We start from the raw sequence: 25,565 nt of genomic DNA on the forward strand, positions 1-25,565 counted from the left end.
AGACGGAATAAACAACATGGTAGCCTGCAGATACATGAAATATGTTTAAAACTCATTACATTCTAGTAAACACATACCATTATCACATGAATGCACCCACAGGAAAGTAATCATAATGTCAAATACATCAATAAAGATTCACTTATACAACAGAAATTAAGCTCAGCAGTCCTCTCAAGCATGTGATACAACAGCAACAACCACAGCTGACTAGTATGGCTATTACAACAGACAGATATAGCAGTACTGAAGTAACTAGTCCACTCCACCGGCCAAACCACTTCTCCATCATGTCAGTGAAGGGGTCGTTGATCCCAAATTTCTCTGTCAGCTCTGCAGAGAGTGATGCAAATCCCTCTGGGGCCTTGGTGATGCAGCCATCTGGGGAAATATTGTCAGGAATAAAGGTGCAACAAAAAGTTCTAAACATTTTACACACTTCTCGTTTTTCTGCCAGCAACATATCCAAAGCCATTATATTTTAGAATAGAATAGAATAGAAAAATTATTTATTCATCCCCCACATGGCAAAAATAAAATTTTGCCATGCCATAAGGGAAGTTGGACCTAATTGTTCAGCAATGCCTTTAACAGCATCTCTAGTGTAGTTCACAAAGCACTGTTGGTTATAATAGATGTAATTTATCCAATAAACATTCTTATTTATTGTTACTCACCAGAAAATAAAAGATTTAAAACCTGAAGCAACTTGATTTCTAGCTTTAAACTCGTCTGGGACTCCTCTCGGGACCCCTTTGCTATCCAGGTACACTCTGTTGTCAAATGAACCTCCAGGCACAGTTGAACGCTTGAGATGTTGCAGCTTCTCTCACCCAAGGCCTTAAAGTCCCCCACATGGAACAGATGGAAAGGCATCAGTAGTTGGGCCATTGCGCAGCTGCCCTGCCAGTGAGATGGAAGGACAGGCCTCAGTTTCCTATCCCCACACAGCCACCAGAGGTCTGCTCTCATGGAAGTCTGGTTTCGAAACCAAGATGCTGAGTAGTTACCTGCATCCTGAGTGACATTGATGGATTCTGGACAATAATCTGACATGAGTGTACCCACATTCTCACCCGTACCCCTGTGGATGAAACATGTATAATTACCTTTATAAGCCAACGCTGAGGGCGGTACATCTCTTTTCTTAATTGTTGGGAACAACAAAGAATGAGTTTTACATTGCTCTGTGTCAGGTACAAAAGATTCATTATACAATTGTAATGCACATTGGAAACCAATTGGGTCGGAGTGATTGGTTCATTTAAAATGTGTAGTTCCCAAGTGTGATCTGGCTTTAGCACATGCGATACAGTTAGATTAATTATTTTGTTGTGGTGTATACACCATCCATTCCAGGAGATGAGCTTTTAAACACAAGCCCTAGGTGTGGCTCAATCAGCCTGATGAGCCCTCCGCATTGCTCCCTGCAAAAGGGAAAAAAACAACAAAGACATAGAGTGGAGGGACCGTCACAGGTGTGATCGATCGTATCAAATGCAGCACTGAGATCCAACAGGACAAGCACAGACACAAGTCCGCTATCAGAGACTAAGGGTAGATCATTGGTAACTTTCACCAGTGCTGTTTCTGTGCTATGATGCACTCTGAATCCTGACTGAAACTCTTTGTAAATGTGTAAATGATCACAAAGTTGAGCTGCAACTATTTTTCAAAAACTTTAGACATAAAAGTGAGATTGGATGTAGGTCAATAATTACCTAAAAGTCAGCACTATGATGAGCACCAATGACTGCATCCAGATGAACTACATAAAAAAAATCCATGTTTTCGTTTTGGTCGTGATGCATTGGAAGCTCAGTTCATGACATGCAAAGCAATAGCCAGTTTATTAATTTTCTTATTTTAATCTGTGGCCATATAAATACGTAGGTTTTATTTTTTATATGTTCTTCATTGTTATCGCTTTATAAAGGGAGAAACATTGAATAGAAATAATTAACACTTGGTCAAGTTATCTTCTTAAACTCCATTAAAGCACCACACTGAAAGTGGACTCAATGCAATTTTTTCACACAGTTACTCTATCTTTGGCCAAAAAAAGAAATAAGATAAGTTGTTGTTTTATGTTGTGGAAAGTAGCCAATATAGATTCAAATTCATCCAAATCTGTTTGTATTCACATGCCACATGCATACATTACATCTCTCTACCCAGTACCCCAATCAGTACTGAGGTGGTTCTGGTCACCCTACTTATGGGGAAAACCTTTTTGCACAGTCTGGTTGGGACTGGATCTAAAATACGAGTTGATGGTTTAGAAGAAGCTGTTGTTGTGTTGTTAGCTCAGAGAGATCAACTGGACAGAAACAGTCTAAATACAAATCAGGCTCTCAAGATACTTTTAAAGCTGCTGTACTTGGTGATACTTCAGTGATAATAGTGGGAAGGATTAAATTAATCTTCTCTCTGATAGAAACAATTTTATTATTGAAGAAGCTCATGACATGAAATCATCACTACTGAGAGGAAGCTAGGAGTCTTAGTCATACATTGCTCAAAAGAAACGTGGGATTGTTCTTTTTCTCAGTTATCAACATAACATACAAGTAGTCCCCAGTTCCCCTGCTTAGTATTCTGCTCCACACTCACCTGTTGTCAATCAGCTTCAGCTGCAGTCACTCACTCATTAGTTCCCCCACAGTATTTGTGCACCCACACACCAGAAGACTTTGAAAAGACTTAGAAAAGACTCTGAAAGACTATCAGCTCACATCTAAAGAGGAGAAGCAGCTTTTAGCTACAGCTGCTCTTGTCTGTGCAGTGGTTTGTAGTGAAAAACCCAACAAAAAGAAGAGAAAACGCCACAGAATATGGGCACAGCCTTGGCTATATGGACGGGGACTCCTTTTGGACAGTCCATTTTCGTCTGCTTGTCGCTCGTTCTTCTACGTCCACCGCCATGTTTGTTATTGACTGTCTGCTTTCCTGTTTCCGATTTTGTCAGTGCTCATCTATTGGTTGTTGATTGTGTTACGTCACTGTGACCTGCGATAATATTAAACACGTTTGATATGATCCCAAGCCCAAGACTGGGGAAAGACTGTTAAGAAACGCGGTTGCAGACTGCAGAGTACCACCTTAAGCACGCCGAGACTCAAGTTAGACTCCGAAAGACTCGTTTGGTGTAAGCCCAGCATTAATCATTGTCAGATCCTCACCATTGCTGTTTGTATGGCTTTTTTCTTTTTAGTTTATCAGATTCCAGCTCTGCCGTATATTTAGTTTCAGTTTTCAATAAATACCCAGTTAAGTTTCCTTGAGCCAGCAGTTTGCTGTCCACATTTGGGTCCTCTTTTCACTCACTCAATCCCAAAAGATCAGTCATACTTTCTGTATGTATGTGTGCCACAGAAGAAGAATTCAATGTGGCCATTGTAGTTGGATGTTCTGGATTATGTTCTACTGTGAAACCTTGGGTCCTGGCATTCATATAGATGATAGACCTACCACCTAGCTGAGCATTGCTGCAGACCATAAAACCCCATTCTCTCAACAGGAATGTACTGCTGACACATAGGTACCAGATCCTAAAGGCTCCCCTTCGACGTGTGCACTGGTCAGAGCTTCTTTGGCATAAGGGCACCTTACAACATCATCGTTGTTGTGCCTGTTGTATTTTCATATACATCTAACATTTGCAACACTGTTACACTTATTGAAATGCAGAGTTTGAAATGTGTGTAAATTACTGTCAGAGATACGAATAAGAACAATGATTATGATTAGTTATGATTATGTTTTGTATTTATTCAACGCTTGTCAATGACCAACTAATTGCTCAATCTACTACTCGTTTCGGTGATTCAAAGGCTTTGTGCTGCAAGAGGAGTACATTTTTCTACTATAAAGTGAAAACCCTGTGGTCACACAGTCTTTACTATCATCCACCTAATGCAGATGTACCCTGTGCCTTGTATGTGGGATATAAAAAGTGTGGTGAGATGTCTTATGGATTTGAAAGGATGTATGGTTATTTTGAATTTCTGTCATATCGTATACAGTTTGTGTTAATTATCCTATGAAATTAACCAAATTCAAGTTATTTTCATATAAACAAACAGCAGTTTATTTGCCATACCCACAATTTTTCCTAAATTTTCCTTGTAAACTTATTATACAAAGAGCATTCAAGTGCCTGAATATATTATGACCTGTTTAATGGTTTGATTAATTCTTAATATGAAACATATATGTCCTTCACATTCAACTGATCTCAACACAATGATTTAGTTGATTTTGGTTTCTCACATTCACTGATAAACCAGGCTTTTAATAGAATGGTGTTTGAAGAAAGCATGTCTGCAATCTGTCCTGGATGCTTAACAGAAACTTAAAAAAAAAATTCTTGTTGCACTCCCTTTTCTTATTGTCTGCCTGCTTCCCAGTTGCCCATAGTGTCATGTCCAGTAGAAATAACAGCACCTCCATATAACTGAGTTCTAGAGTTTCATTAATCAAACCACAAATTAATTTTAAGCTTTCTTAGATTAATACCACAAGGACGAAAAATCTTTTAGCCAGTACCAGTATTTCACTCGCTTAATCTTTCCTCTTGTCCTTTTTCTCCATTCCTTAGTCTCTGTCATGGAGGTGGAGTGTGTTCGTGAAGGCTGCCAGTCAGAGATACTGCGACGAATGGCTGGCTCAGTATGTGAGGGCCGGTGTTTAACAGTAGTCTTTAAAGGGCCCCGCAAGAGCCTAGATCTGCTCTGTCAGAGCGAGGAAGAGGCTCAGCGCTGGGTCCGTGGCCTCCAAACCCTGCAGGAAAGGGTGGAGAACATGACCCACAAGGAGAAACTTGACCAATATCCTTGAACTGCCGGATTGAAATAAATTATTGTTTTTGTGAAACTGCGTGCATGACAACGAAGAAATGACAGGGCCAGGATATTTTTCTTGGAGAGCATCTAACTACTCAAGTAACAAGAAAGTTAAAAAAGTAACTGATTGATAAAGTTTTTTCAACTGAGGAAAATCATTAAAAATTCACTGAATTCCAAAATAAAATGTAGGCAGAGGTCATAGAAATGGACATTAATCCTGTATTGGTTATTGGTTAGAGTTCAACACTCGATATTAATTTCGTCCTCTTGCTGCTTCCTTGACCATGTTTCGTGTTACTTGGATTCATGCTTACCTGAGTCGGGCTGACCAGAACAAAGATGACAAGATGAGCTATGGGGAAGTGCAGACACTGCTTCAGATGATCAACATTGACCTAAGTGATCAGTATGCCCGCAGCCTCTTTCAGGTAGATGAGCACACACATTTAAGTTGTTAGTAATTATTATTTGACTTGTTATTTGTTTGATTTGATGAATAACCAAACTTTATTAGCTGTTGCTTACTTGAGGTGTATGTCATCTCTCATCTGTGGCTGACTGATAGAAATGTGATCGGTCAGCTGATGGTCGACTGGACCACAAAGAGATTGAAGTTTTCTGCAGAGAGTTGTTACGAAGACCAGAACTGGATGCTGTCTTCATCCGGTACTCTGCAAATGGCTGTGTACTTTCCACTGTGGACCTAAGAGATTTCCTGAAGGACCAAGGGGAGGATGCATCACTCACACATGCCCAAAGCCTCATACTCACGTATGAACTTAATGACTGGGGTACGGTGCCAAGTAACAATTATTTACAATATAGTTTATGCAGTTAGGATTCTTATTAGATTTGATCTAAAAAATGAGTCACTTAAACCACAGTTTTTGTCAAATTTGAAAGTATGATATCCAGATTTGTTGCCTATGTACATATATTGAAATACTTGTATTATACAGAATTTGACAAATAGCACCAGTTTGGTTATTTATGGATGGCCCTTTTTGTCTTGTGTTTGTGTCTTTTGCTTTGTACAGCCCAGAGAAACCAGTTCATGACCCCCAATGGTTTCACCATGTACATGCTGTCTAAGGAGAATTGTGTGTTTGGTCCAGAACACGCTCGAGTCTACCAAGATATGAAACACCCGCTGGCACACTACTTCATCTCCTCTTCCCACAACACCTACCTCACCAAGGACCAGCTGACTGGGGACAGCAGCACAGAGCCATACATACGGTAAGTAATACTATGTGCAGTTGCTGAGACAGTATTAGACAAGGTTACTTTAAATTGTTAAAAGAACATTTTAGTAGTACTTAGGGGTTGATTGAAACCACTGACAAGTAACAGCCCGAACAGCCGGAGGGTCTGCGTTTGCCAGAAGTAAAACTGATAAAGCAGAAAGTCAGAGCAGCCCTGGAGACGGTCTGTCACTTGACCTCAAAGTCTCAGAGGACTCCACTTTTTGCTCTATACGGAGAGGTAGCTTCTTAGACCAGGCTGTTAAATATTGTGGAGCTTCTTGATTCTAACCTGGAAATCTTTACTCATTTTTCCAGCAGATATCACATGAGGTCAAAATACTTAAATAATGTAAATTAGTACCATACAGGACTACCCTGTCTGCTGTATGAGAGATTAGACCAGGGAAAAAGTCCTGGGAAGTCATTCAGGGCTGTTCTTTAAAAAGGTGGAGTAGTTAACTCACAGGCAGCCTTTGAGAGTAGCTTGTTTGTCTTTAATAATAAAGCCTCTCTTTTGTATATCCTGACATGTCTTGTGACAGGATTAGCTAGATTGAGATTGTTGACACCATGACATGGATCCTGATTAGTATAAAATTAAATATCTAGGTAAGAGGGGAATGTTTCAACCCCCCCCCCCATCAGAACACAGCTGGTCTACATTATACCTCAGTCATGTCTGTCTTATAAATTCTTATGATGATTTCTTCCCTTAGAGCTCTAAATCATGGCTGTCGCTGTGTGGAGCTGGACTGTTGGGATGGAGACAAAGGAGAGCCAGTCATCTATCATGGACACACACTAACCTCCAAAGTGCCCTTTGTTGAAGTAATTGAAACGATCAATGAGTATGCTTTTAAAGTGAGTTATTTTCTTGTGTTTTCTTGACTTTTATGTCTTAGCGGACAGTATTAATCCAAAGATTTTTCATGTTTTTTTAACTTGTCAGGATCATTGATTTGTTCATATACATGAACAAATTACATGTGTTGCAGGCCTGAAATCCAAAAATAGATGTAGATAAACAAATTAAATGAAAAATGACTGTGTTTTCTATGTTTCTATACCATCCCAACTCTTTCTCCATGTTCATGAAACCACTTTGGAGTCATGTAGGGATATGCATGGTCAGCTGAAATACTCAGACAGAGTGTAAATTTATAACATGACTGTAATAAGGGGGCTCAAGAAAACAGTCCCCAGACCCTAACACTACACTGAATTTGTAATGTCAAAGGATTCTCATGAGCAGAAATGGAGATTTTGGTATATTTCTATATGTTACCCTTTTCTGAAGACCCCTTAGAGACAACCAAAGTGAAAATCCCATAAGGTCACTGGTTCTAGATAGAGTTAAGCCAGCTTGTCTCCAACAATCAACCCAGAGTCAAAGTCACTTTTTTTCATTTTGATACTAAATTTGTCTGACATATATTGAAAATTTAGACATGCCAAATGATGAATTTATCATCAACTCTGGTCTATGGACAAAGTTCTTATATCTCAGACTGTACACCATTATCCCCAGGCCTCTCCCTACCCTTTGATCCTGTCCCTGGAGAACCACTGCTCTGTAGAGCAGCAGACAGTAATGGCTCAACACCTGCGTGCCATTTTGGGGGACAAGCTGCTGGTCAAGCCCCTCAGTGGTCTGGATTCCCACTGCCTGCCTTCTCCAGAGGTAAATAATGTCAAAGTTGGACAGAAGCACAGTAGTACACTAGACAACAGATACAGCAGAATAAGTCCTTTATCTGTTGATACTAAAAATATTTTTAAGTTGAATATGAATTGTACTTGTGTGCAGAACTACATTCACTGTCATCAGTTTTGTTTTTTTAAGCAGTTGCTTGAAAGAAAAAAGTGATAAATGACATGATTAAATGATTTGTCCATAGATATTTGTATTATGCTTGCTAGTTTTCAATGGAATGATGAGAAGGCTGAAAATAGCCCATGACTGGCTTACCAGTCAGATTATTTTAAAGTATTTTAAACTTTTAATATGCAAACTCGTCTCTTTTCTTTGTCCTTCTATGTGAGGGCAGTGTGAAAAATGTATCAGACCAGATGTAACAGTAACTGTTATGGTGTTGGGAAGCAGAGAGTGGACTGTTTGTCTTACACAGTAAATCTAAGGGCATCTGCTCATCAGTGTTTCACTTATTCTATATTTCCACATGATCTCCAATGAGGATTAGTGCATGTACTTGATCTATGTCACTATAATCACACTACGTTGAAGGTACACATACCTTCACAATATGTGAGGTTGCTTTGTAGGGGCTGTCCACTGTGGCTACTGAATTACATTCATAGGATTTTACAGGATTTGTTCTAAGGATTATATTCTCATATCCTGTTCAGTCTTTTAAAGCATCCATATTCATACATTACATCATTAATAGTTAGGATAAAGCTTACCAGTAGTAGTACGTAAGGGCAGAGTAATCATAATTGCAAATAATGTTAGGTTTCAATACTACTGAAACTTAACATTATTTGGTAGCTCTTGTGGTGTTGCTACAATGAAAAATATGTTTCACCAATAGAATAATTTCATATAATGTCTTGGTTTTACTGGTGTGGAATGCTGATTTGGTGTCTAGGATCTAAAGGGGAAAATCCTGGTAAAGGGAAAAAAGGAGATGACAGAAAAGGAATGTTCATCCAGTTCTTCAGACCTCAGCTCCTCAGATGAGGAGTGCAGCCGGACTGAAGGAAAACCCAAGAGAAAGAAAGAGGACAAGAGGGTAAGTGCAGCACCACCAGCTCATGTTGATTCGTTTTTCAAGGGTGATTTACTTTGCTTAGTTTGTCTAAGCATTTGTTCACCATTGTGGCTGGTGCATAATGTGAGTGGTGTCTGTGTGCGATCCCAGCCAGGTGTGTCCAAACTGAGTTCAGAGCTGTCAGAGCTGGTGGTGTACACTCGCAGTTCTCCCTTTAAAGGTTTCGAAGAAGCTGCCAAAAACCCAGCAACTGACATGTCTTCTTTCTCTGAGAGTGAAGCACTCAGGCATATTAAGGATTCAGGTATGATGTGTGTAAAGGAAATAGTTTACATACTGCCCACAAATGGAAAAAGAAAAATAACCTAAGATTATGTATAAGACTTGGCAAGAACATGTTGTACTGATCGTACTTTGCTCATGCAGCAGTTGAAAAAAGCTAAATTAACCACTCAGCTTACCATTGGACTTGCTGGACTGATTGAATGTTTCTTGTCCTGCCCATTCAGGGATATATTTTGTGCGTCACAACAGTCACCAGCTCAGCAGGATCTACCCCTCAGGCCAGCGTCTCCAGTCCTCGAACTACAACCCTCAGGAGATGTGGAACGCAGGCTGTCAAATTGGTGAGGGCTTGTCTTTGTATTAGTGTGGTCTTGCCTCTGTGTTGAATCTGTTCAATTTAGTTGCTGTTTGACATCATTGACTACAACAGCCTAAAAAACTCAGGATAGAATTAAAAATGTTTAACTCTTCTTGTCACGTACAAAGTTGTTAGTGGTCAAGTTCTGCCTAATTGAAAATATGACCTTGTTACCCATCCTCCCACAAGAACTCTTGTGTCTCGGAATACAGGCTTTTCCAGAACAAAGCAGGAGACAGAGTATTTAGCTCTCAGGCTCTTTTCCTCTGTAACCAGCTGCATTTGGAAAAGTTTCTTTCTTGTCACTGTTATGTAATCTTTTTGTGCACTACTTTTTTTAGTATGCTCATTTTTGTTTTAGGTGTAATTTGAACCCTTCTGTTTTTATTTTTTTATTGCTGTTTATGTTTATCTGCAAATTACTTCTAGAAGTGTTGTAAATATTTTACATGTGTTTATTTTCACATTTGTCTTTTTTCATAAATTGTTTTAATTAATTACCTTTGGTAATGAAAAAAATATTCTTTTTTTTCATCTAATTCAATTTAATTTCATGTTTTGCTTTTTTCAACATTTGGTGTGTGCTTTGATGTGTTTAGTTGTATACGTTATTCTATCACAAGAAACCAAACAGACCAATAAAGAATTGTCAGTCAGACTTGAATCCTTGTTAAGTCTTACTTTCCTCTCGCAGGATATGCTTCCACAGCCCACCTGTCAGTGGGCCGCATGAAGGACTTTGTGAATAGAGCTATGTCCTGCTAACTCTCCTGTGTTGTCTCCCCCCCAGTTGCTCTGAACTTCCAGACACCTGGTGTGCAGATGGACTTAAATCAAGGTCGGTTCCTGCAGAATGGTCTGTGTGGCTATGTCCGGAAGCCTTCCTTTATGTGCCAGCCTGACACCACCTTCAACCCTGAGAATGTTGGGGGAGGTCCTGGGCACAAACCTGCTCTGCTCACTATTCAGGTAAGATCATGCTAAACCTGGGCTGAAATTGGTAGAATTGTGTGTTCCATTGTCAGTTTACATCCATTTTTTTCTTTAGTGTAGAAGACACTTTTAAGTTTTATGACTTGTTATAGAGCATTGTTGATATTTTCTAAAATTTTATAGAATTTCATTGTGGGATAAATAAAGTATTTCTTAATTTAGTTTAATTTAATTTAGGGAGTCATAGTTGAATCCATCTTGAGAGTAAACATGGCTGATAGGGGAACTCTGGATCACAAATTGTCTGCTAGATATGTTCTGTTTGCTCTATGTTCTAATATTTCTCTTGCTGTTTTGTTAATTCAGGTCATTTCAGCTCAGCAGCTGCCTAAACAGCAATGGGACAAACCCAGCTCCATAGTTGATCCCCATGTATGGGTGGAGGTATATGGAGTCCCCATTGACAACAATAAGAAGAAAACTCATCATGTGGACAACAATGGTACTTATTTTTCCCATTGGGAAAAACATCTATTGGCAGTAGCGTACGACCATGAATAAACATTAATGAAAGGAGAGGAACAGCATACTACATGGGTATGGTACAGACACTATAGCACAAATTAGTGTGAATGAGTCTATTCTTTGTTTCAGGCTTCAACCCGCGATGGGACTTCACCTTTACCTTTACTATCCATGCCCCTGACTTGGCTCTGGTCCGCTTTATGGTGGAGGATCATGACTATACCTCAAGCAATGACTTCTTGGGACAGTTCACTCTGCCTTTCACCAGTTTGCGTACAGGTGTGTATGGAGACACACGATTCAAAATGGAGGATTGTGCTGGTTCTAACTGTGTACTTACTTGTCCTTCTACCCTCCAACACATGAAGGTTACCGGCATGTCCGACTGCTCAAGCTGGATGGTTCAAGCCTCTCACCTGCGTCCCTATTCATCCACATTAAGATCACCCCTTGACAGATTAGTCACTCCAAAGCAGCAGCTGCATCACCAGCTAGGTCACCGGCCAAGCCTTTGACTAAGAAACTGTGATCTCATCTTCACTCCATTTCAACGCAGTTGCTTATGGAACATATCTGCCTGGATCCAAATACAAGATCTGGGCCCTAAATTTTAAAAGTCAGTGTTTACAGCCATCCCTTGCTGTTGTTGAAGCCATACCATCAGACAGTTTATATTCTTTTGTGCAAGAGGTTTGCGTTTGGTCAAACTGACTAGTATTTGGAATTTGTGAAGATGAAAGACACTACTATTTTTTAAAGCTTACCGCCCAGTATATTAGTGTCTGTAGAGAAAACTAGCTCTCACTGTGACAGGTGTGAAAACTTAAAGACAGAACTGTCTTTCAAGTACCTTATTTAAAGGAGCTTTGATTCTTTGGGCAGGAATAAAATTAGATGACCAAATAATGATTAATCTGTGGGTCCATGATCAAAGTATGGTACTGGATATTTTCAATCTTGACTTTAAATCTACAATTCTCTCATCCAGGCTGAAAAGAGCTAACTCTACAGTCATCTGCAGGGAGGACTTTTGAAATTATTGTATTTGTATTTTAGTGCAAATTTGATCAGAATATTACATAGATGGGCTGCACGGTGGTGTGGTGATTAACACCATTGCCTCAACAAGAAGGTTCCTGGGTGGAATCCCGTCTGGGGCCTTTCTGTGAGGAGTTTGCATGTTCTCCCCAGCTACGTGTACTCTGGCTTCCTCCCACTGTCCAAAAACATGCATGTCAGGTTAATTGATGACTCTAAATTGACCCTAGGAGTAAGTGTGAGCCTAGATTGTTGTTTTGTCTTTTTGTGGCCCTGTGATGGACTGGCGACCTGCCCAGGGTATACCCTGCCTCTCACCCAATGACACCTGGGATAGGCTCCAGCCCCAGTATAGAAAATGGATGGATATTACAGAGATGCCTGATTCATAGAAAGCCATGTTGACTATTTATAAATGACTGATTTAAAGACAAAAATTTCTGTGGATATTATATATGTGTGTGTGGTATTAAACATTTGGTTGTTGGCTGTGATGATTCCTGCCAGTCCTACTAAAGATGAAGTGGTACACTTGTGTAAAAAACTGGATTCTAATATTTAGATTTCACTTGTAATACTTAAAATTGCTTCACAAATGATTGAGCAGGATTGGAAGTGCTCCCAGACACACTTTTACTCCAAACAAATGGGATTTTGTTGTGCAAGTTGATTTTTAGTGGTTGGTCCTGACAAACAAACTTACATGAAACTTTTGCGATGTGGTCGTCTGTCAAACCTGAACAAAGAAACACCTTCGGAAATGAGGATTGAAAATGAGATAAAGTATACAAGCAAGAGATAAGACAAGAGCAAACATCAAACTGGCTTTTTTTTGTTGGAAAGTGCAGAGAAAAAAAACCGATGATGGGTGGATGCAGACGTAGCTTTGCTGTTGCTGTTGCTAGGTAATAACAGATTAGCTCTCTTGTTCTGGGCTGTGTTGCGTTTGCTCCACTTGGCTTTGTTGGTAAAGTTACCGACGTGTGGATTTAAAATCATGAAAAGATGACTATCATTTCCTCCTCTGCTCTGCCAAGACTGTAAAGGTATCTTGCTGATACCTAATAAAACAAAATAATTCTGTACTCCAGGCATTTACTTAAGTGTTCTGTAACACAGTTAAAGGGAAATCCCCAACATTACAACATCCCCTTGTTAGTTCATGATATGGTATTTATCAGAGATTGAAATGTTAGTTATACCCTTTTAGAATTAAATTAAATTAAATTTTAGAATACTTTTGATTTCAAACTCTCGCCACATTCAAATAATTCAAAACTATAAATCTAAATAAGCAAATTTATATTACAGATAAATTAGATCTTTTTATTTCTTTGTCAGTGTCACATATTTCATAGTTAATAGAAATAGTCAAAATATTGCCAGAAAAAATATTAAGAGCAAAATATTGCCAGATTCTCTGGTGTTAATTTAAGCTCCATGGTAGGGATGTCCAAATCCGGTCCTCAAGGGCCGCTGTTCTGCAGGTTTTAAATGTTTTCCTGCTTCAACACAACAGATAATGTGCTAGGATACGAACTACCAGAAAAAAAAAACAAGGTTTCACTAACACATGAAACTCATTTTTTTATATCTCAGTTACTTGACAGTTGAGTGGGCTTACAGTATATGTATGTGAGCCCCATGGTTGCCATGACCATGCATTTGCTCCATTATACTTCTACCACTGATCATAACTCAAAAACTACAAGGAAGTCAACCTTGAGCTCACAGTATTTTCCTCAGATATGAGTTTGAGACACAATTTTGTTAATGTTGTCATGTATTAAGACCCTTTTCAGACTGTGCTAAGGTTGTTCACATACTCAAACAACTTTCATTGTGAATCTGATTATATCAGGCTTGGATGTTCCTCAGCATGATCCATGAAAACCCATGTGAAAAAGTTTGTTTCCTTCTTTCAAATGTTTAGAGGATATCAGAGCTCCATTTTTAAGACCAGACCAGACCCTGTTTCTGCCAATTTAGTAGTTTCATATTTTAGCAAAGTGTATTATCAATATCAGTGTATTATCATGTATTATCAGAATATTTATTATTTTAGTGTATGACTATGTGACGAAGTCCAAAGTTTTTATAGTATGAATAGATTTTTTTAGTTACCAACAAAGAGTTGTGATGTGCACTAGATAGATCTGCAGCCATATTGTTAGCTTCCTTGTGATATGTACTGTACACGGATATGCTTCATATTGTTTTATATATATTTTATTTACCATCGTTTTATTTGTGTTCAAATATGTTATGTGCCAGTTTGACTGACTGATTCTGGCAACTGTGACCTAAAGGCTTTATTATTGTAACAGATTAGACCATTCATTTTTATGTTGACATCTCTCTACTTTTGTGCTAAAGAATCATTTTATACTGTATGTTTATCAGTGTTTTGCCAGTGCTGCTTTCTAAAACATTCACATTTTGTTCATTTACACAAGAAGTACTATGAATATTGCTCTCACAATGTATGAAGATAATTCTTTAAAAACCCATGACTTGCATATCAGAAAACACTCACTAGAAGGATAATTTTTGTAATGTAATTCACTATCTGATCACTCCAGTGCATATTATTTGCAACATGTGTTAAATCAGAAGATGTCACATTCAACAACAAATGTCTTCTCTGTGTCTTGACAGTGCCACACTTACTCACATACAGTACCAGTCAAAAGTGTGGACACACCTGCTGATTCGTTTTGAATGAGAAGTGTGTACAAACTGCTCCTGCATATCAGGAACTGTCACAACAACATAATGTGTTTAATGACCAAAGTTTCTGTATTTCAGTTGTAGCAATGATACTTAAATTGTAATTCAAAGCATTTGAATTGTTTTTTAAACTATGTGAAACATTAAATTAATTACTTTTGTGCACAAGAGCAATTGTCAACATAATTTTATTATTTATAATCAGGCGGTATTTAGGTAAATAATCATTCTCAAAGCTGCTGAAAAAGAACCTCATTATGGAAGCGGGTATGTGATATCCTGAAGTCCAGCTGTCAACCAAACTGTCATCTGATGCATCCATGTCTGTTTTTTACAGTGACGATGTTAATAAAAGTATAGCTTTAGTATTTTGTTTCATTTGAGATATTTTAAGTTATTATTGACAGATTGTTGACGACTGAAAAAAGAGGAAGTGGAGGTGAAGGGGCACAGAATAAGAGGGGAAGAAGTAAAGAAGGATAAAGTTGTGGCCTGCCAATCGGAAGGTCATAGTCTCAGTTCCCGACTTCCCCAGTTTACATGTTGAAGTCTCATTTGGCAAGATGTTCAGCCCCACATCGCATCTTATGCGTTCATCTGTGTGTAAGTCTATGATGGAGAAAAAGCATTGCATAGGCTGAAAAAATCCTTGCATAGATGAAGAAGTGATTCTAGGACTCTGTATATGGATGGGTGAATGTGACTTGTAGTGGTCAACAACATAGAAAATAACTATTCAAATGCAAATCATTTACAGTTTATCTGTGACCGTATCAATATTTGGATGAGGGTCGGTCTAACTGGCTTTAGTGTTTTGTTTGTGGTCATACAACTTATTTAACTGACTCACAGTTTCATTTCAAATCCCATGAGCTTTACTTTCACTCCTCATATGTTTGTTTATCACTGCTATTTTATTTAATTCTACTGGATTTAACTGAACGGCACTTTATAAACCCAAAAAGGGAGACTGGAACTGGATAGCGTAGTGGCAAGGTTGCCACCTTTCATGTGAGTGACCTGGGTACAGATCCCCTACATGAAAAGTACTACCTTCAGTAGAAGTCCACAGGAAAGATCTCTGTACCCTACCAGTGTAAGCTGCTTTGGATAAAAGTGTCTGCCAAATACATAAAAAAAAGGGAAATATTTTGAAGCACAAAAAAACAATAACTGCTATTAGTCACAATTTATTATAAAAAGTCATTGTGGTTATATAGTTATTATTGTGGGCGAGAATGACTTCCTTTAAAGACAGTGTATGTATATATAAATATAGATATTTATATTATTTATTAATATCCGATTAACGATTGTCGGTATAGAAGATGGATGAATGAAATTTGTACATAGCGGCCACTAAGCGCCAGCATCGCACTACTACTTGCGCTAGAGCTTTTTATCTTTTATTTTTACTTTTATTCCTTTACTTGCTTATAAAATAAATCATCATATTGTTATTTTTATTAGTTGTATTTTGTTAGTTTTAGAACAAGTTCAGCGTATACGATCATTAGAATTAGAAAATCCGAAATAAACTGCTGATCTGTCATGTGATGTTTTTTCAGCCAACCAGAGCCTCACAACAAACACATCAGGAAGCGGTAGTAACTGAACGTTTCCTGGTGTTTCGTTCTGGCTGGATTTTCCCGTTTCATCCTCACGGCCTTTACTGATAGCACATAATTCCTGTAGCACTTGTCAGATACTTTTCTCCTCAATGGCAGGTTCATCTCCCAGCGTGTCTGAGCTCGTTACGACTGCTCGGAACTTGTATATGCAGGTGTTCAGAGAGGAGTCTCCTCAAGTGGCAGTGTGTGCTCCTGGAAGAGTCAACCTGATAGGGGAGCACACTGACTACAACCAGGGATTCGTGCTTCCCATGGTAAAACCACACAACCACGAACAATACCTAGTTACGGGAAAATTGTGGGAAAAAAATACTACCCATGGTCTTTAACTTGACTCTTTTTCCTTAACTTCGTTGGGAAACGTCATGGTAGGATACATTTTAAGGACTTGGGCATAGACGACTACGCTGCCACGAGTATCCAACCACGCTTACACCAGACTGTGACGTGGCTTGGCAGCACTGAAACTACAAATATTCAATAAATATTCTAACGTGCTTTGAAGGCTTCTTCTAGCCTCATGTTACACAGAGGCTCGATCACATATGTGTTGTATGAGCATAGTACTCATACTAATTATAATATATAATTTCACAAAGGGAAGGGAAACAAAAAGGCAGTAAAGGCTGCACAGGTTCACACTTAAGTCATCACATTTATCCACACATAACAAAGTATGACTGGATAGATGTGATTAACTCTGCTTTACAAGTTGGAGCCAAGGTGGGGTGGAATTATCTACTTTCTCCTGTAAAGGATGGTCCTGTGTTTCCTATGCTAAAGGAGATAACAAAGGAAGCATTAAAGCTCCCTTCCTCAGTATTTTGGAGAATTTGTACAGCTCTTAATCATGGCTGCTACTAGCATGCCTCAGGATTATTTCTGGATTCTTGCTAAACTAAAAAAGACTATTGACCAAACTCCTCAGTGGTTGTTGGTGGATGCATAATTTATAACCCCTGAAGACAATCCATAAATGTGTTGCAAGACACATGTGGAGTGATCACCAAATATTTCACTATTGTCAAATGTGTATGGTATGAACAAAAATAAAGAACGATTATCCAGTGTGCATAACTTGCCCTGTAAACATTTTTACATTTGTCCAGCTGCTTGTTCATGTGGATCAGATTTTACACAGTTGGGCTTAATTTCCTGTTACCTTGTGGATCCACAAGTGTGTACTTTTGTATTTGTGGGTCTGGAGCGACTGTACAGGTCGCCAGTTCATCACAGGACCTTCACAGAGACAAGCAACCATCCATGCTCACACTCGCTTCTAGGATCAGTTTAGAATTACTAATCAATCCAACATATATGTTTTTGGATAGTGGGAGGAAGCCAGAGTATCAAGAACTCCACAGAGCAAACTCCACACAGAAAGGTTAGAATCTCAGCCAGAATTTCAACCAGGAACCCTTTTGCTGTGAACTGACAGTGCTAATGACCACACCACCAAGCAGGCCTGTATTTTTGTTTTGTAAAATAATATTCACCGAAATATGGAGCAATTTGCAAATATTTATAATTTCACATAAAATTACAATGTAAATACTTTCCCAACCGAAATGCATGCAAAGGGAAAACTGGAGCCACACATTTCTGAAAATTTATAGAGTAAGTTCTACATGTAAATCACTGTATTTCTGGGAATGCAAGAATACATATTTGTGGATAGTGAAGTATTTGAGGATCATTAAACACATTTCTATGGAAAGTGTTGCTGCAAACCCAGCAAAAGAAAAATGGAGCAAAAAAATTGTTATTGTTCTAACATTTTATTTTAATGTTCAGTTTACAGTAATTTTGATTGTAATATTTTGTCATTTTTACTACACATACTTGTCACGTAATGACTTAATTATCATGTTAAAAAGATAATGTTTATTTTGTTTTAATGTGATGTTATCTGAGCGTGAAACATTTTATGTTATTGCTTTATATTTTTTTACAAGAATGTGAAACTTATCATATTATAATGTGATAAGTTGGACTGTAATACCACAAGGATCAAGAAACTACAATAGATCTCTCGCTGTGCCTGAGCTTGTATATATGGATCCGTTATATAGGATTCTTTACAGTCCTTCTCAGTACACGTTATCAAAGGAGTTTAATAACTGCAGGATCAACCAAAGTGTGAAGTAGAGAACTTAATCAAGTCATATAGATAAGCCAATTTTCTGATCTACACACCATTTCCTCATTTAAAGTCATATCACATTCTAATGCTTTTAATGCATTTGAATGACATGTTATCACATGATGACAAGATGAAAAAACTTTTTACATAATGTGACACACACATATGTTGTTATAACATGAAACATTGTTTTGTTGTGAAGGAAATATTGTTAGAACCTGAAAGCAATGTTAGAACACAAAGATGAAATTGTGAGAGCAATTCTAACATTTTTCTTGGGATAGCAGCAATGTGCTCCCGTACAATTGTCAAATATCTTCTGTGGTTACAAATGTGAAAGTCCAACAAAAACTTCTACAGAAATGCCAGATGCACATTAAGATCTCAACATATCAGAAATAAGCAAAAAAAAAACTTTAACAATACATGATTATTATTTAAATGGACAAAATTGAATCTTTCGTCTTAGACAATATCTGTTTTTTTATGAGTTAGGCACTGCCCCTCGTCACTGTGGTGGTAGGGAGCAAAACCTCTGGCAAAGATGTTACCGTGATAACAGCAACAGAGGATGCTGGCGAACCTCGGAGAGTGGACTTCAGCTTGCCTAGTGATGGATCCTCTCTGTCTCCAGGGTTACCCTGCTGGGCAAACTATGTGAAAGGTGTTATACAGCACTACAGGGGTAAGCAAACAACTCATAACAGTATCTATAGCAATACCAACATTACCTGGGATATCTTTTATTCTAAGGTAGCCATGACAAAAGACATAGCAGAAGCTTATCAATGTCACAGTGGTGTCATCATGCTGCACAGGATATTGATATTAATGTGGACCATCTCTTTGTTTTGTGTGCTACAGCTCCTCCACTCCCAGGTTTCAGGGCGGTGGTAGCCAGCAGTGTTCCCTTAGGTGGAGGGCTGTCCAGCTCTGCCTCTCTAGAGGTGGCCTTCTACACCTTCCTGCAGCAGCTCAAGCCAGGTCAGAGTCTGGACAGTGATGGACTCTTAGCGTCACTGTATTCAAGGAAGAGTGACTCTCATAAATTTTATGTAGTCTTTGCAGCCAGAGGCTTTCACCAAACTGGAATTAGATGCCGTTAAACATTTGAAATTAATTGTTTGTGTATTTGCTGATTGATTTCTTGATTGTCCACCCGCAATAATCAGTCAATGGGCAATCAGTACATTTTTATTGCTTTCCATCCAACGCTGGATGATAGCTGGTAAATCTATATTGTTTGGATGTTTACTTGGAAATGTCCTGTTGTCAGCTGTATCTTATATCTACCAGCATCCTCAGAGGATGTAAGAGCCCAGAGGATAAACTATATTTGAGGGAAATGTTCCAGCAAGAGTTAGCAAAAGGCAGTTTAATGCTGGATTTGCGAATGAACTATGTCACAAAGAGGGATCAGTTTAAGATCTCAGCACCTGAGCTTCAGACGAAGGAAATATCTGAAAAATAATTTATCCAACAATCCATTTTCTACACCCGCCTAATCCAATTCAGGGTTGTGGAGGCCACTGGACCCTATCCCAGCCACCATTGGCAGGGTACACCCTGGCCAGCTCACCCGGCCATCACAGGACCACACAGACAAATTATCCTGTGGCTCACTTAGCTCAGGGTATCCGCAGGATATTGAGAAGTCTTAAAACGTCTAAAATTCAATAATTTGAATTTAAGGCCTTAAAATGTCTAAAATTATCTTAAAATTTCATGAAATGTCTTAAATACGATTTTGAAAGGTCTTAAAAATGTATTAATGTTACTTTTATTCAAAACAAATGCATAAACCTCAGTCTTGCTTTAAATTATTTCAATTTTTGAGGACGATGTGACATAACAACAAAACGGAACTAAAGTACCTGTGCACCCCGGTCACAATTTATCCAGCACAACTAGTTAGTGTGTTGGCGCACAACATCTTTTTTCTGTTTTTGATGAAGGGGGGGGATCACTGGCAACACGGCTGTTACCGACACACGTAAACTCAGATCTGACCACATATATTCTGTCCTAGCGACAAGATGCTGTTGCATATAAGCGACGTTCCGTGTCCCGTTAACAGATTATTTTCCTCTGGATTCCACTCAGGAAACGAGAGCAGTCTAACGTTACAGGCACTGACACACGCATGAGAAACCCTCACATGATGATGTTAGTACACAATGTAAAATCCCGTTCCTGTGTACCACGTCACCTAATGTTTCTGTAATTACTGTATTTTCATGTCTCCATCCTTAGTATGGCCCTTCACAATCCACTTCTTCATCACTTCATTTACAAATAAGTGTTGCAATTCAAAAATATGTGTGTGCGTGTGGGGGGCTCATCTCCAAAGTTGACAGTGGAACAAATATTAGTTCACAAAGAGAGGCTTCTGGTGTTTTTAGTTAGGTTAAGCATTTTGTATTCCAATGTGAAATAGCTATAAACAAAATCCTAATTCCAGGCCTCCGAGTTTCCTTCAAGCCTTTTGTACTTTTTTGCCAGTATCGTTGTCAAATGGGTCTTAAATTGTATTCATTATTATGTCATTATTATAATATTATTATCATGTCTTTAAAAAGTCTTAAAAAGTCTTAAATTTGAATTGTTGAAACCTGCAGAGACCCTGTAGCTGCTCAGCTGTTGTTGTCACGGTAAGGAAAACCCATTGTCTTTCTCCAATTGAAGCACAGGAAGGGGATGGTAGCTGCTCACGATCTCCACCCCTCTAAACATGCCTCTTTTCAGGAGATATTTCAGTAGGGGTCAGAGAAGGGTCGCTGTGCTTGAACCAACAGTTATTTAGACCAACTTGTCTCATACATTTCAGCAAGAACTCAGGAAATGATGTCAATTTATTAAGAAAAGGCACAGAATGTTACCTTAAAACGTGTGACTTGAATTGGATTAAGTGGGTATAGAAAATGGATGGATGGATGTTATCTTAAGGTAACAACGCTATAGTGTGTTTTTGGCAAGCCGTAAAGAGCTGCCTTCTCACTAAGGGTAGAGGGAGCAAGAGTAGTTGTTTGCCTTTCGGAAGGTTGGTGGTTTGATCCCCATTGCATGATATGAGAAAAAATCTGTGTGTAGCCTGTAACTAAGATGTGATCTATAAGTGTGTGTTTGTGAAAGGATGAACTTGGTTTGTAGTGTTGAAGCGCTTTGAGTGGTCAGCAAGACTTAGATAGCGCCATATATAAATGCAGATCATTCATTCACTCTCCATCTGTTATCGACAGCAGGAGAAGTTGGCCTTTGTGCGGTTGAGACTCCTGCTTCATTAGAAGGAAGAGCAGAAATGCAAAAAATTGCTGGACAAAATATGGCTCCATCTTGCTCATCTTCCTCTTTTGATGTTTTTTGATAACGTTTGAACAACAAAACTTTTCAATCTATTTGTCGCTGATCAGCTGACCGATCCATTTTGCATATGTCAAATAAATTCTCATTAAATGTTTTGAGGCATAGACATACCTTTAATAAAGGCAGTCATTCCAGTCCAGTAGCAGCAGCTGTGGGAGTAGCATCGGAGAGAATACTACAAACCATTCTAGCGGTTTTAGGATTTTATAATGTAAAAGGGATTTATAACTAATTATATAGTTTGTGCTTTCTCATTTGATAGATTATATGGGGCAGCCATGGCTAAGTTGTTAGAGTGGGTCGTCCAATAACCTGAAGGTTGGTGGTTCGACTATCGCCACTCAAAGATTGGTGAACTGACAGGGGTGGCAGTCCACCTCCTTGCTACGGCCGAGGTTCCCTTGAGCAAGGCACCGTACCCCATGCTCCCAGGGCTCTGTGATTGGCTGCCCACCGCTCCAGTGTATGGCATCTGTCTCCATGAGTGTGTGACCCTGTGCATGTGTGTGTTCAACAGGTGCCAACCTGGATGGGTTAAAAGCAGAGGAGAATTTTTTTTGTTTATTTCCCTGCATGTACATGACAGTAAATCTGATCTTAATCTTAATATTAATCTAAGAAATCATGTGTCCTGGAGTGTTTACACTCTGCCTGTTAGCTTCAACTCAAGGGCGCATTTATTTCGAGTTTTCCAATGCATATTTTGATTGTTGGTTCATATTTAACAGGATACAATGAAGTGAGAATGCAAAATTTCAGGGTTTCAAAGCAATCCCAGGATTTACATAAGAAAGCTCCAACTACATTTCTACAATCATAAACTGCTCGTCTGCATTAATTTGAACCTGAATCTTAAATCTGTAATCTGGATTAATTTTTTCTTCCACAGATGATGGCGACAAAGTGTCCAAAGCAGTAGCTTGTCAGCAGGCTGAGCACACTCATGCTGGTGTACCCTGTGGCATTATGGATCAGTTTGTGTCTGTTCTCGGTTTGGAGGGACATGCCTTGCTCATTGACTGCAGGTACCATAAACATCCAGGGAAAGTAGATCAATCAGTTTGGTCCCTCTTGGTTTTGAGGAATAATGTAATACACTGTTATTAGTCATGAAATTCTTTGTAATATGACTCAGGTCGCTGGAGGCCACCCCAGTTCCTCTGGCAGATCCTGGCTTGGTCATCCTTATTACTAACTCCAATGTAAGACACTCTCTGACTGGCAGTGAATACCCAATGAGAAGAAGCCAGTGTGAGAATGCTGCCTCAGCACTGGGGAAAGACAGTCTCAGGGATGCTACCATGAAAGACTTAGAAGGTTTGGAGCATTTTAATAGGTACTCTGCCCTAATCCAGTTTGCCCCACTGTGTTTTAGAGTAATTGATGGTTTTGAGCACTTGAAAAGGAGTTATATTTTTACATATTTTAACACTGTAAAAAAAAGTTCCAGGACTCCCTCTGCAACAAAATCCATATAGCAGTATGCCCATAATTCACACAGCAGAGTTTAGTGTTTCAAAACATAACCATCATTAGCTTCATCACCTATTTTAGGAGGATTATTTTCTTATCAGATAGGAATGATCTTGTCAAGCACCACACATTCTTGATTTGCCAGAGTGAGATATTCTGTTTAGTTTTCTGCTCTAGCTTACAGCAGATAAGTCTGACAAGTGTTATGATCTTTCAGTTACCCTGACTTCTCTTTCTCATTAGATGACAGCTAATTTGATGTATTCCCCAAAAAAGGAAAAAACTTGAATTTATCATTGTTATCCTTGATAACAAAGACTAAAAGTTAATTTACATTGGAGGGACTTCTTATGAAAAATGTATCAAATATTTTTTTTTTAATCTTATTAACAGATTTGGTTAAAATAAGCAAATGTTTAATAAGTTAACAGAATCATTTGTCTAGTGCATTATTCAAGTTCGTATCTTGCAAATATACCACATGTGAATGTTAGTGTGCAAACTTTTGGGCTGAAGTAGTTCTTCAAGTTAGCTTTACTAATCGTTTTTATTATTGTAACTGTCAGCAGCCATTCCATTAAAAAGTAAAATACCATCCTCACTGCTTCCAACAGGAATTAAGAAGATAAATTGCAGCTTGGTCCTGCTAATCATGTAAACTTTATTAGTTGATCATCAGTATGTGTGAGCACCTCTATACAAGCAGAAGTTTTGTCAGTTTGCTGTTCTTGAGCATTCAGGTGTGTGTTAACTCAATGCCAAGGAGGAAAGACATCAGAAACGATCTTACAAAAGCAATTGTTGCAGCCCATCAATCTGGGAAGGCCATTTCCAAACTATTCCTTTCTCCTAAGGAGCTATTACTGGACAAACCCAGTCCTTATATGCTTATGTCATGTATAACCAAGGATAGAGATGCAATATGGGTGGAATGGAAACAAAGAGCTTGCCCAAACATATTCTTGGAATCATTGCCCTTTATAACAAAAGCAGTACAAAAGAAATGAAAATCCAAAATTATTTGGTGAAAGAAACGCTGAAAATGTGTTTTTTTAATTGATTTATCTGAATATTTTGGTTGTCTATTAATTTTTTTTGCTTTTGTTTTATGTTCGATTTATTAATCTGAATATAACATATTATGATATTTTAGTTAATTTTTTTTCTTACCTGCTCCTATTCTGGATCTGCAGGCACAGCTGTCTGTACTATGGACACTGTACTATGGTTTTATGTATGTATTGGGTGAAGACTTTGCTTTTTGCAGCCACAGGACCTGGAACCTTGTAGTCATTGACTCCACTATGAACTCATCTGTATATCAAACTATTCCAGAGTCATTTACTGGGTCATAAGCAGGACAATGATTCCCACCACAGCAGCAAATCTACAACAAAGATGGGTGGGAAAGAACAAAGATGTTGCAAAGGTCCAATAAAAGTTCAGCCATCGAATGTGTTGAAATGCAGGGATTGTACTATCCATGTCCTTACAGTGTCATGCAAATGTTTGGGCACCCTTGTTAAAAATTTGTGTTAATGTGAATGGTCAAGCAAGATGAAATTATCTCCAAAAGGCACAAAGTTACAGATGACACATTCCCTTTACACTATAAACAAAATGTTTTTTTATTTTCATCTTTTACATTTTCAAAACGACAAAAAAGAAAAGGGTTTGGGCACCATTCATAGTTAGTACCTAGTACCCCCCCCCCCCATGCTTAACAATTGGAATGGTGTTATTTTCATGAAATTCTGTGCCCTTTGTTCTCCAACATCTTTGGTTCATTGTGGCCAAAGAGTTTGTTTTTAGACTATTTTAGACTATTTTAACCTCATCGGTCCACAGGACTTGTTTCCAAAATGCATCAGGCTTGTCTCGATGTTCCTTTGCAAAATTCAGATGCTGAATTTTGTGGTGAGGACGCAGGAGAGCTTTTCTTCTGATGATTCTTCCATGAAGACCATACTTGTTCAGGTGTCACTGAACAGTCGTGTACCACAGCTCCAGAGTCTGCCAAATCCTCCTGGAGGTCTTTTGTAGTGAAACGGGTTCTGACTTTCTTTTCTAGCAATCATACAAGCAGTTCTCTCTGATATTTTTCTTGGTCTTCCAGACCTTATCTTGAGTGCCATTTCTTAATTACATTTCAAACTGAGGAAATTGGTACCTGAAAACACTTTGCTATCTTCTCATAGCCTTTTCCTACTTTGTGGGCATTAAAGGAACCCATGGCTGCTGATTGTTGGAACAAGGTTAC

General features: G+C 38.6%; 2 protein-coding genes across 3 annotated transcripts in view; both read left to right on the top strand.

Moving 5' to 3' along the window:
• Window positions 1–15,060, top strand: part of LOC140278518 (1-phosphatidylinositol 4,5-bisphosphate phosphodiesterase delta-3-A-like) — a 36,109-nt gene extending 21,049 nt beyond the window's left edge. The window contains exons 4-16 of the mRNA XM_072373551.1: window positions 4,601–4,829; window positions 5,146–5,275; window positions 5,413–5,638; window positions 5,885–6,086; window positions 6,811–6,955; window positions 7,623–7,775; window positions 8,704–8,847; window positions 8,977–9,130; window positions 9,336–9,452; window positions 10,260–10,438; window positions 10,769–10,904; window positions 11,057–11,206; window positions 11,296–15,060. Coding sequence (XP_072229652.1) covers window positions 4,601–4,829; window positions 5,146–5,275; window positions 5,413–5,638; window positions 5,885–6,086; window positions 6,811–6,955; window positions 7,623–7,775; window positions 8,704–8,847; window positions 8,977–9,130; window positions 9,336–9,452; window positions 10,260–10,438; window positions 10,769–10,904; window positions 11,057–11,206; window positions 11,296–11,381 — 2,051 coding nt within the window. The 3' untranslated portion in view covers window positions 11,382–15,060. The remainder of the gene's footprint in view (window positions 1–4,600; window positions 4,830–5,145; window positions 5,276–5,412; window positions 5,639–5,884; window positions 6,087–6,810; window positions 6,956–7,622; window positions 7,776–8,703; window positions 8,848–8,976; window positions 9,131–9,335; window positions 9,453–10,259; window positions 10,439–10,768; window positions 10,905–11,056; window positions 11,207–11,295) is intronic.
• Window positions 15,061–16,294: 1,234 nt separating this feature from the next.
• The window catches only part of galk1 (galactokinase 1), a 36,351-nt gene continuing 27,080 nt past the window's right edge, over window positions 16,295–25,565 (top strand). For both annotated transcript variants that reach the window (XM_072373269.1, XM_072373268.1), the window contains exons 1-5: window positions 16,295–16,580; window positions 18,965–19,154; window positions 19,334–19,453; window positions 22,722–22,857; window positions 22,968–23,149. In XM_072373269.1, coding sequence (XP_072229370.1) covers window positions 16,416–16,580; window positions 18,965–19,154; window positions 19,334–19,453; window positions 22,722–22,857; window positions 22,968–23,149 — 793 coding nt within the window. In that variant the 5' untranslated portion in view covers window positions 16,295–16,415. The remainder of the gene's footprint in view (window positions 16,581–18,964; window positions 19,155–19,333; window positions 19,454–22,721; window positions 22,858–22,967; window positions 23,150–25,565) is intronic.

Source organism: Leuresthes tenuis, unplaced genomic scaffold (genome assembly GCF_036924035.1).
Source record: "Leuresthes tenuis unplaced genomic scaffold, fLeuTen1.0.hap1 SCAF_20, whole genome shotgun sequence".
Lineage (NCBI taxonomy): Eukaryota > Metazoa > Chordata > Actinopteri > Atheriniformes > Atherinopsidae > Leuresthes > Leuresthes tenuis.